Source organism: Mercenaria mercenaria, chromosome 7 (assembly GCF_021730395.1).
Source record: "Mercenaria mercenaria strain notata chromosome 7, MADL_Memer_1, whole genome shotgun sequence".
NCBI lineage: Eukaryota > Metazoa > Mollusca > Bivalvia > Venerida > Veneridae > Mercenaria > Mercenaria mercenaria.
In genome coordinates this window covers 20296862-20309690 of record NC_069367.1, presented here as the reverse complement: position 1 = coordinate 20309690, position 12829 = coordinate 20296862, and the positions used below count along the sequence as shown (strand labels likewise).

The 12829-nt window shown below is 34.9% G+C and overlaps 1 protein-coding gene across 1 annotated transcript; it reads right to left on the bottom strand.

Moving 5' to 3' along the window:
- Nucleotides 1-97: 97 nt before the first annotated feature.
- LOC123554789 (C-type lectin domain family 3 member A-like) lies at nt 98-2152 on the bottom strand. The gene has a single exon (XM_045345137.2). The coding sequence runs from the start codon at nt 2097-2099 to the stop codon at nt 1101-1103; it is 999 nt and encodes a 332-aa protein (XP_045201072.2). The 5' UTR covers nt 2100-2152; the 3' UTR covers nt 98-1100.
- Nucleotides 2153-12829: the final 10677 nt, after the last annotated feature.

The window sequence follows — 12829 nt, the reverse complement described above, 5'->3', positions numbered from 1 at the left end:
TTTCTCTCATATTTTCCCACCAATTTCAAAATGAAACGCTATCAGAATTGAAATTAAATACTTTTTTATAGATGTTATGAAATAATCAACAACTGTAGATTTTTGTATATGCAAATTTTAATCCAAGTGTTGTGCTATAACATATTGTATACATGTATATAGTACATTAATGTTTATTGACAGATATCAGATCATTATGTTATGCTGCGGTGCCTTCCAGTAGCGGACTTTGCATAATAACATGGCAATACTTCATTCACTCGGTCTTTTCCGATTCGGCTTTGATTGTAACAAACTCTTACGTTTTATTAGTATAAAACCATACTTTGTAATGCATTGCAGGCAGCGAATACTGTCATGTCGATAATAGTTAATACAAACGTCATACAAGTATCAAAACAAATATATGTAACAGTTCTTTGAAAATGGCGAGTTTTAAAGGCTTTTAACTGTCCGGAAGTGTGCCCTTTATGCAGTTCTTTCCCGGAAGTCAATGTATATATCAGTTTACTGACACTTGTTTTGTAAATTTATATACACGTTTTACATGCTTTTCAATTGTCATATACCCTTTCTTCCTATGAACTGGTGTTGTTTGATTTTTCTCTCTCAAAATATAAGTCAAATCGTTAACGCGCTTGTTAGAGTACGTAGAACAATGAAGTAGTCTATAACATGATAATAATGTTTTGATAAATGTATAGTCAAACACAATACAACAAACAGGTTATATACCTGTGCAATAATTTCAAGGTGGCGTAGTTCCAGTGAATTATTAGTTTAATCATATAAATTATGACTGTGCCATAAATTATTTCTATTCTAATATGTATTTTATGTAAAAAAGTGATTGAAATAAAAATGTATGGCGTCCATACTACCGTAGCAAGTCGAAGTGACGTTAACAATGACATCAAGTTTCACGTCCACCGTAACAATTAAACATACAGTTATGTTATGTAATTTGTATTCTGAACTGTCTTTCTTATAAAACAGTAGATCAGATATGATAGTGCTCTTTCCTGGCATCAATATGGCGTCAAATAATGTGACATGACATTTATATTGCCGTGTTTGAATAAAATTAAACAATTATCATTTCATACTAGAATAAGTTTCTTTTCACAGATGTACCCCAGTTCTCTTTTACAACGAAGATCATTCCATTTCCAATTTACATGCCTGTACATATGCAAACAGTTTTCGATCCTGTTTCCATTAGGTTCTTCTGTTGCCCAGTTATCAAAAGCAATTTGTGTTTCGCTATGTTCCCAGATCCAAATTCCCTCTTTACTTAAGTCACTTCCGCCGAGCCAAACTCCGTAACCAGAACCCTCATATGTTGTTTTCGCCAAGTTAGTTAAAAATTCGTTTTCAGAAGAGTCATCAACTTGTGCTAAATACGCGCCTAATGTCTTGCAGACATCAACTGCCTCAGACCAGTTTTTGGCTTCTTTTCCAACAAAGTAAAGGGAACTTTCATGAATATGCCATAAGGTGTTTGATGCAGTTTCTAGTATACCAACGCGTTTTTCAAGTTTTTTAGATATATTTGTATCCTTTGTAACTGTATCAAGTGTGTTATGTATTGATCTTATGTCATCCTGAATTAGATTTTGTGACTCTAAAATCTTATTGAAACGATTATCACAAGTTTCCTGCATGAACCTCACTTCGTTTAATTCTTTCTTAATATCTTCGTACACCTCGACGATTTTGTTTAAATTATTCATTGCTGCTGTTTTAACTTCGGAAATCAATTTCCTTGTGTGCTGCTTCTCTTCTGAAAGTGCTTTTTTCATTAAATTCATGCTTTGCTGGGTATAGTTGTCTTTACAATTACTTGATATCAGATGATATCGTGACGGTGGCACTGTTTTACTGTGGTCTATTTCACATTTACATTTTCCATGGTCGGCCGATACCGGCGACGACTGGTTTGCCATTGAAATCAATGCAGATATATCCTCTCGAAATTCTTTCGAATCGTGAAACAGCTTTTGCTCTAATATGTTTATCCGGTTTTGAAGTTTGTCGCGTTTTGAACATTTTGCCGAAGTTATAACCAGAAGTAAGACGCAACCGATCATAAAATGCATTTTAAATCAAGCACTAGTATCCAACCTCATGCATCTGCTTTACATTGCAACACTCAAACCATGTCTCTTATATAGATTTATTTGTAAGGCCAGTCAAAGGTATTCGTTTTCAACCAAGTGGAAATCTTAAAACAAGAGCACAATGTTTTCTACATATGTTTTTTCTTACTCGGTCTTTCATTCGAAATTTGTTTTTATTTAAATGTGATATATTTCACAATATTATCATTTTTTTTAAACTGTAATGGAATGAGAGATGTTTTACAGAAGGAGTTTTAGTTCGACTATTTAAATGTTTCAAACACCAGGACTTTTGTAATCATTCTTTTGTCTAACATTTTTGCATATGATCAGGTTTCTCAAACACTACTGGGTAAAATGCTTTCAAAGTTCACACATGTCACAGGATCTCTCAGGACAACTTATACACGCCATGTACCCGGATAATCCTAACTCTGTTCAGCGCCCCTAACTCAGTGCCAACATGGCTGACTTTTTTATGGACTGTTGATGCTCGAAGTTCTTTGATCTACCCACCCCTGCAGGGATGTGGGATTCCTATGTCCAACTTATCCGACTCGTGATTTTTTGCCGGCGGACAAGTGCATTTTTCATTCGTGTGTCCACGGACAAGCATACTTTTTCAGGTATAAAATGAGAAAACATAAAATATCATTTAGATTGTGTGTTGCTTCAAGTGTATGGAGGTGATAAAGATAATGGGTTCTTTGACTAGGTCTCGCGCACACTATGACAAAATATCAGAGAAGATTTAGATACAAGAAGATTAATTTAACGTCGGAAAAGTATAAACATATAACACTAGCTTAAAGCTATTTTCCGACAAACACATGTAAGTAAGCTCGACATAAGTAAAACAGCTGTAATAAAATGCAAATATGTTAAAGCACATTAAAGCAAATAAAGCATCTGGCTCTAAGTAGATAAGAAACAAATCACAAATTATCACATACATGTTACAGCGCATTAAAACAAAATAGCACATATGTACTAGCAAATAAAACGAAATAGTAATTTACCACATACAGATTTAGCACATTTATAGCAACATAAAAAAAATAGCTGACACTACACAAAAATAAGAAGAGTCACATTTTACAACATGCATTAAAAAAACATAAAAGAAGAAACCATATACATGCTAAAGGGAACATAAGAACTACTTAAAGTAGCTAAAGAAAAATATTTGCATCATCAGCATATAGCATTCTGTAACTAAAACTAAAAAAAGGAAAACAAGGGTTACACACAGAGAACTAAAAGGACATTTAAATACATCAGAAACGTAAACAACTTAAAAAAAAGTATTATGACAAGTTTGTAAGTAGAATTCCAACTGCTGAGACAATAAGTCACTGTCAAAGGAAATATTTGACCCAGTAGTCAGCCAAATTAAAATCAAAAGCACACAGAGATCGCAAGTATGACTTAAACAAGTCGGAACGTTTTAAGAGTCTTTCTCTGAATTCATCTGGTTTTGCACCATTGCGTGGGCAGTGTTTCGGGCATGACTTCAAAAGATCCCGAACACTGCTTACGCGATTTCAGACTTTTATAAACGTTAAAAGGCAAATATTTCAACAGCTTATATTTTACCACAGTTACTGTGATATGCTTTTCTTTTTATTGTCCTAAATGAAGAACACGATCTCCAGTCTATTTGCGCTTTCATGAAGGTTTAGTATTATAAATCAGAGCAAGTGAAATTTGACTATGGACAAGTGGACTTTAAGTGTCCGTGGACAAGAGAAAAATGTAAGGATACCCACACCCCTGTCCCGTCAGTCCATGCATCACTCCCCTACCCCACCACACCGCACACACACACACACACACACACACACACACACATTTTTCTTCCCTATTTACCGTCTGAAAAACTGAAAAATATCATATTTAATAATTAATCATAAATCTAATCCCATTTAAACAATATCAAAAAATATTCCATTAGCACCTCTATAAAAATCTCTTACACTATACGATATACAAGATTTGAAACAAACACAATTCTTCTGAAACAGTGCGTGCGTGCGTGCGTGCGTGTGTGTGCGTGTATGAGAGAGAGAGAGAGAGAGAGAGAGAGGGAGAGAGGGTTGGGGACTACAGAACTTCGAACATCGGTGGTATTAAATAATTTCTTATGTAAATATAATAATTTTGACATTTATACCGAGTTATTTTTTAGGGTTTATCCAGATTTTTTCAAACATTGCTATTTGCATAATATTAAAATTATGAAAAATTATTTGACTGTAGTGGGCATACATATAACATCTTAAAATTAATGACAAAGTTTGAAGACAATACCGCTTATAAAGTAATGTTTACAATAATCAGACCATGTACATGTCAACTCATTCATTTCTATAGAATACTAATCAGATAGGTGTTTATCCGTCACACAATTTCGTGTAAGTTAGGTTTTTATCCATTCCTCATGTAAACTGAGTTCGGTTTTCATCAAATCAAAGTTAGGTTTTTATCCCCTTTCTCGCTGTCAGTACATTTGAACATGCATTGTGTCAACATGTAGTGGGTTAACAACATAGTGTAAAGGGGCCTATAAAGCAGTATATCTTTGCTTTCAAACAACAAAATAGTCGAGGCATCAAAAGCATAGAAGTAATTTTAAAGATTTTTTGTAAAAGTTTTCATTGAAAAAGTTGCCTTGTTCGTCGTTTTTCCGCCTGAATACACAAAGGGTGATATATTTAACATGATACATTTTGAAATAAATATACACTTGATCAATGGAGATAGATATAACAACAGAAACATTCCTTTATACATCGTAATTACACAGAAAACAAAGTTGTATCGGCTTTACATCCGCCATGTTGGCACTGAGTTAGGGTCGCTGAACAGAGTTAAGATTATCCGGGTACATGGCGTGTTATATAACTCTGACTTTTAATTTAGAACAGTTATGCCTCCTTTTTAACGAAGAAATGTTGTTAAAGATTTTCATGAGAGTGTCATTGACAAAATGTTTTCAAATTCTACACACATGTCCGGCATTCTGGGTTGACAAGAGGAGGTATAATATCTCTTGGTTATATTTTGGAAAAAGTATACCCCTTTTTTTCAGCTAAATGTTTTGATGAAAATGTGTTATCCAAAAACTATTGTACTAAATGCTTTCAAACTATTCATAATTCTTCAGCATCATGAAATGGCCATTCTCAGCTAGGCTGTATTCATCTCTCTGAAATTATGTCCTTTTCATAATTTACAACATTTTCTAGATCTTTTGTATGTAAGCCACGATTGCCGCGCTGTCATCAGACAACCCTTGTTTAACTTTTACGCTGCTAAATTTCTATAATGGCCTGGTCCGTCATTCAATGTGGGCAGTATCATTTTAAGGGTGTTTATTGAAAATTTACAGACTGAATAGCGAACAGTGCAAACCTACACTGGTCGCAAAAGCAGAGTCAATCGCGTCCAGCATGCTAAGGGTTAGACTACCTTTCATATTTTGAAGAAAAAAAAGCACCGTTAATAATAAAAAGATAATATAGCATGTACAGACTTTAGCTCGGTGTGCGTAAATTACGACATCTCAAATAATGTCAAAGATAATACTTTCATGGTCCGATTCTTAGCACACAGTCTTTTTCCAGAACGCAAATATTTGAATGTCCGTAGACTTATAATCATTTTGTTTATCTTCAAATGTTTCAGGGAATAATATATCCTGAAAGTAAAACCAGGATGTTTACGATCTAGACGGCAGATAGTGGATTCACGAAGGTCTTTTTTAAGATATAACGTAGGCGAAAAACAGCACTTGTTATCTTGGACGTGTTCAACTTTTTACGCAATACAACACTCATACAGACAGTGTAATAGAACATTCATGAAAATGCAAACGGTTTGCTTCAGTTTTAGACAGATACATGTATTATCCCGTATCATAACTTTGTATTGGTTATTATGTTTGTTAATTAAAGTTTCAACATGCGCCTTTAAAAAATGAATTTATCTGAATATTATTCTAGAATCTTAAATCTGCTTTCTAATTAGTTCGGACTACTCATTCTGACATTGTTTAAGAGTACTAGCATTAATAATGTAACTTCAGTATCAAATGATTAAGTTATTTATTTTAAAACTATTAATTAATTACAATTGATTTCACATGGATTAGTTTAATCAATGTAAGTTTGAACTATCCTTTTCAGCAAGAAAATGATCAAAAAGAGACTCAGAATTCAGCAGTGGCTTAAAGAAGCCTTTTCAACTAACCTGGACTAGAGAAATTCCGCACTGTAAGTTTAGTTTCCAATTACGGCGCCTGGCTATACAGACGGACCGGCGACGGACCGGCATATTACGTAAACTACCATCGTCACATTCACACACACACACACACACACACACACACACACACACACACACACACACACACACATGATTGCTTTATTGATAGCTTATATACCGGCACAAAAAGTACAACACACTGTGACTGATATATTATATTGTCATATTGCCGTAATCAGTGTTTTATGAATTCACCCTGCGTGTGGAATTTCTCTGGTCCGGTTCAGTTGAAAAGGCTGCTGAATCAGAGGTAATAAATAATAATTAAACATTATGAAATGCGAATCTTCAACAACATCAACAATCTCATGATATTTTTATTGAATATTGTCGTCATCGTCGCTCCGTCGTCTCTGTTAAAATAAGAACAACTGCAATCGTGGGAATTATGTAATGTTCAGTTTGTTTTGATTGTTTAGTTATGTCAACAAATCAAGGGTGTTTCGAAATTGAAACTTTTTACCGCGTTTACAGTACATGTATTTTATTTCGCAATGTTTGCTAGATTTGACGTGTATTGAAAAGTTTCCTTAAGCAGTTTTGTTCGCCATGCCAACGCTGTAAACAGGGTACATATCATTCAAGCAGAAAGTACTCGAGGTATCACTATTCATATGTTTTCCGTCCGTTATTTTGGAGGAACTAAAATAGTTCTTCTATTTATGGAATTCGGTGTGATGTCCTGACTGTATGCATGTTTGCTTGAAGTACTGTACTAATGTTTGCGACTTTCGTAAAAAGACTGTATGCCTTTTAGCAACTGACTTGTTTATTAAATATCGGCTTTCCCTTGCTCCTGTAGTATTACTTCATAATTATAACCCGCAAAGGGGGTATTATTAGTTACACAGCTTGTTGGTGACAGGATACGGGATATACGCTGTCTTGAAAATCCATATGAGGCTCGAGCTTCGCTCGACAGCGTATATCCCGTATCCTGTCACCAACAAGCTGTGTAACGATTTTATCTTGCCGACTACCCTTTACTTACATGCTATAATCTAATATTTTGTAAATTAACAAAGCGGCAGCCATTTTTTAAAATCAAAATTCATATCTGAAATGTACTAGCAGGATATGGAATATATCCTGTCTCCACGTGACGTCTATTGACCAATAGAAATGCAAGAAACTTGTAGGAGGCAAGATAAATAGGAATCACCGTGCGGTCTGTCTGTCCGGTCTGTTTGTATGTGTGTCCGCATAAATTTGGTCGTGCAATTACTTGAATACTATTACACCTACCTCTCTCATACTTCACACACACATAGGTAATATGTAGTTAACGCCCGTCGTCTTCTTTTTCTGTTCTCTTTAAAGTCAATGTCACACTTAAGAGGTCAAAGGTAAAAAAGGCCCATTTTTCGTGTCCATGCCATAACTTCTTTGTGCATTAAGGGATTCTGAAATAACTTGGCTTAAATTTTCACCATCATGAGACGATGTTTCGCCCACAAGACACAGTTCCCTAGTTCCAATGTCAAGGTCAAATGTTAAAAATAGGATCAGTTCATTTTTCGTGTCCGGGCCATAACGTCTTTATGCATGAAGGGATTCTGAAATAACTTGTTAAAATATTCACCATCACAAGTCGATGTGTAGCGCATAAGACACAGGGGACCGTCTTATTAAACATAGTACGACTAAAATCGATCATAGGTCAAAACTGTGATATCTGTTTTCTTAGAATATGGACACATTATACAGAAAACATGCTACCTTCCCGTAGGCCTACACATAAAATCTTTAACACATGAAATTGGTGTTTTGTTACTGGTACCAGCAAGAGTGTTCAGACAAAAGTTTGGTCGTACGATACGATAAGATGTTTGATAAGACTTGCCCCAGCTGGTCCTATGCCCCAAGGTTAAGGTCACAAAGTCGATTTTTCGTGTCTGCACCATAAATTATGTTACTTGTTCATGCATCCTAATATATAATTGTATATATCAATCTTTGTCTCCAACGGTACTTTTTATTTTTTAAAAATTGTTGCCATTATGAATTGGTCCAGGATGGGGGAAGCGGGGGTATAATTTAGAGATTTGGAGAATGCGCGTTGTTGTAGAGGATATATACCAGTAAAATCATCCTATGAAATTTGACTGTTGACGTTTTCTATGTCCAAGTTGTGTAAGAACTCTTATTGTGTCAATCACCTGACAATAATAATGGCCACAAAACAGATATGCTATTTTCACATAATTTATATACAAAATGCATTGAGAATTATGTATGGTTCACATACATTTAATAAATCATTTTAATGCCTATTGTGTACTGCAATAATGCTTTAATATTGCAATCTTGAAGTGCCCTTAACTCTATTTTGTAGACACAGTTATATGAACGGAACACGGACCAAATTAAACTGTAGAATTGTTGCAGAAAATATTTTAAACAGGCTCTAGCGTAGTGAAGCCCGTGATCAAGGGAAACAGCTTGTCAATGAAAACCTTTTGATTGGCAAAATCTCTTCCACAATAATACAATAATCTTTACTGTGTATTTTCTTTTTTTCGGACATTGTTCGCCGTTGTTCTGAAAGAATCTAGCGATAACAGTTATTTAATGAGTGATGACGATTGGGATAGAGGTGGGCCGGTGGTCTAGTGGTAACACGTTTGACTGTCAATCCAGAGGTCCGGGGTTCGAATCCCGGTCCAGGCACTGGAAATTTCTGAGATGCTCATGAGTGTCTCCCATCTGACTTAGAGGCCTGTACTTGTTCTTCCCAGGAAAGACGGCTTCGCGTGTATCGGTGCTATCCACCGGGTACGTTAAAGAACCAGACTGTCTATTCGCAAAGAGCTAGGCTAAGTTAGCCGGCCAAGTCTGTATCTTAACAGTTCTCTCTATCTGTTCTGGGGGCTGTGTCTGTACTCCTTCTAAAACTGAAGTCATGTTTTTCTCCTTTAGAGATATAGCTCAACCTTCGTTAACCTTTGATAATACCCCTCTAAACTTCGTTGACGATCACAAACATCTAGGTCTTACAATAAGTCATGATGGCTCTTGGCACACCCATATAAACAATATCACTTCCTCAGCTTCAAAAGTACTCGGCTCGATGAGAATGTTAAAATTCAAAGTTAAAAGGTCTACTCTTAACAACATTTATTTATCGTATCTAAGACCTCTACTCGAGTATGCTTCAGTTGTATGGGATAGCTGTACTCAATATGAAAAGGACACTATAGAAAAACTTCAATATGAAGCAGCTCGCATTGTTACTGGTTTGACTCGTTCCGTTTCCATTCAAAATTTATTAACTGAAGTTGGCTGGGTTTCTCTTGCAGACCGTAGAATTATGCAGAAATTAATATTAGCTTATAAAGGAAATAACGGACTGCTTCCAGATTACCTTATAGACATTTTTCCTCCAACAGTTCACAATTCTAACAACTATGAACTTAGAAACAACACTAATTTTGTAACATTGCCTAGACGTCTCGAAATTTACTCAAAATCAGTTATACCCGATTCAGTAGAACTATGGAATAACCTTGACCTCCCGACACGCAATGCTAACACACTTACATCTTTTAAGAGCAAATTGAAGAGTAAATTTAAATCTCCAATTGTTCCGTCTTTTTATCTAATAGGAGAACGATTCTATAATGTAGTTCAAACTCGTATTAGAAACCGATGCAGCAACTTAAACAATGATTTATTTTATAACCATTTACGAGACTATCCCGATTGCTCTTGTGGACATGGTATTGAAGATGCGGAACATTTCTTTTTTAAATGTAGCCATTATGCCGATGCTCGTCGATTGTTATTTATCAATACTCGAAGATTTCATCCTCTTAGTACTCACAAATTACTTCATGGAATTGATTCACTTACTATTGAGGAGAACAAATCTTTGTTTTTAGAAGTACAAAGTTATACAAAAAATACACGTCGTTTCACTAGCACTGCCTCCTGATCTTTTGACTATATATCTGTTTAGAGGGCTCTGGGCTGGGCTGGATGTGGGTATTCTGCAGCGGATGCGATGAGGTGCACTGATTGATTTTACGCTTGTCTGTGTTAGTTTTATTGTTGTTGTTTTTTTTCTTTCGATTGTTTTTCCCCTGCTTTTCTTCTATTAAATTTACTGTCTTAACTCTTCTTCTATATAAGTAAGTTTATAACTTAAAATTATATTTTGTTAAGCATATATATTTTTTCCATTCCAGACCAAACAAAAAATCCGCCATTTAGTTTAATCTAACATTAATTTGACAGCCAGGGACGGACCGATTTCTAATGTTGGTAAAACTTGTGGTCCAACCCTTTTGTATTATCGCACATTCGCAAAGTTACTGAATACTTCCTAATGTACAGTAGTAATATATATGTCTTGTATAATGATAGTTTGCTATTGTATATATATATTTACATATGTATCTGTATAATAGTGTCTTGATGTACATTACCATAATGTCTTGTGTGATGATTACAATAAAATATGATTAAACTACCTGATCAGAAAGAAAATGCCTCCGTACGTGTTACACCCTACCCCTAGGTATTCTATAAGAACCATGGTCGTGAACGGGAAAATATACTAACCCATTTCTATCGCGTATTTCATATCTAAAACACGCAGTTCAGTAAATGTGTACTATTGATATTAAACAAATGGTAATTTATCTTCCGTTGTGTACCGGTCACATTTCATCAGTAGTTCTTATCTTAGAAAAACAACGTGTAGTTTACAGTTTTTTCACAGGTACTCAAAAAACTTGCTTGAACTTCCCTGGTGAAGTTCCGTTCTAGTTTATAGACACACTCTGATTGGCTGATATGAAAATGTATGTCAGTCGTCATTTTACTACACGTGTACGCTAAAATGTTTATATGCAGCATAAATGTGCAAAATGAATTAAATAAACAGAATAGATGTATAACTATGCATGATTTCAAATTCAAAACCATATACAAGATGAATTTCATTCATCATTTCGAGTCTTATCGTAAAACTGTGAATATATTGCATTCTGTTTTTGTTTGTTTACATTTCGCTTAACATGTGCACACTGTCGTGACCTCTAGACCGGATGTTCATTAGGGAAGTTCACGCAAGTTTTTTCTGTAACGTTGACTAAAGCATAAAATATACGGAGCATCTCTGCAATATGGAATATTGAGACAAGGTGACTGGTGCACGATTGAAGATAAATTATCGCTTGTTTAATATCAGTAGTACACATTTACTGACCTGCGTGTTTTAGGTATGAAATACGCGATTGAAATGGGTTAGTATATTTTCCCGTTCATGACCATGGTTCTTATAGAATACCTAGGGGTAGGGTATAACATGTACAGAGGCATTTCTTTCTGATCTGGCGCCAGTGAGTAGAGGATGAATTTCGCGCCCTGTGTGGCTGCGTTTGCTATATGTGAATCGCCTTTGAACGTGTTTATCATGAAAAGGGCGTTATAAAAATCTGGCATAATAATAATAATAAAAAAATGTTAAGAGTCAGTAAAGCAAGAAAAGACGACTGGAATGTTGAAAGTAAATGAAGTAAGAGAATGACAAATGGAGTGCTATGAGTGATTATAGCAAGACAATGACGAGTATTATGAATAATTAAAACCTTCATATTTGTATGTGCGCATGTCCAACCGGAAGCTAACGTGACGATTTACGACGACTTTTACGACAAACTAAATGTGTTTGTATATTCATTCTTCTGAAAACAAATCATGAACCTGTCTTTGATCTGTTGCTTTATGGCTTAATAATGCAGAAATAATGAATAAATTGCCGCAGAAACGCTTCAAAACAATGTTGTCTTAAAATGACGTCATTGAGGTCATGACGTTACGTGTCAGTTACCGCGCAAAATTAACAGCTTTTTTCTTGAAAGTACGTAATTCTGTGCGTTTTCTTTATTTTAACTATTTTCAAATAACCATTATTTGCTTAAATATTTCTTATGAGTCTATTGCTCTGAAAAATAATCAATATTTTGCTTCTTTTATGTAGTTATATTGAAATGTTATGCGGAATGTAAGAAAATGGACGAAGATAGCCAATGTTATTTGGAATATAGTTGGGTGAAAGGTTACTTATTACGGCCATTTTCAAATAAAAAATCTAGCAGTTTGATTTGTAATACCTGTTTTTTTCTGGTTCTGTTGATAATTTGTTACTTATATACTAGAATTTAGATCTAAAATTGTTCAAATTTCAATAGAAAATTGTTGTTTCTTGAATTAAATTGATGTTACCATGGAAACGAAGCCCGTGACCTATGTATCTAAATGTAAAATTCAAAAGCATTGACACTGGTCTATTTAAGAAACACAGCTTCGGCTTTTTATTTTCATTTCAACAATATCCATGAGAATAATAGCAGCATGCTGAACGATTTTTCCATAAA

Coding starts and splice junctions, on each gene's coding strand:
- LOC123554789 (XM_045345137.2), bottom strand. CDS start 2,099: ATGCATTTTATGATCGGTTGCGTCTTACTTCTGGTTATAACTTCGGCA.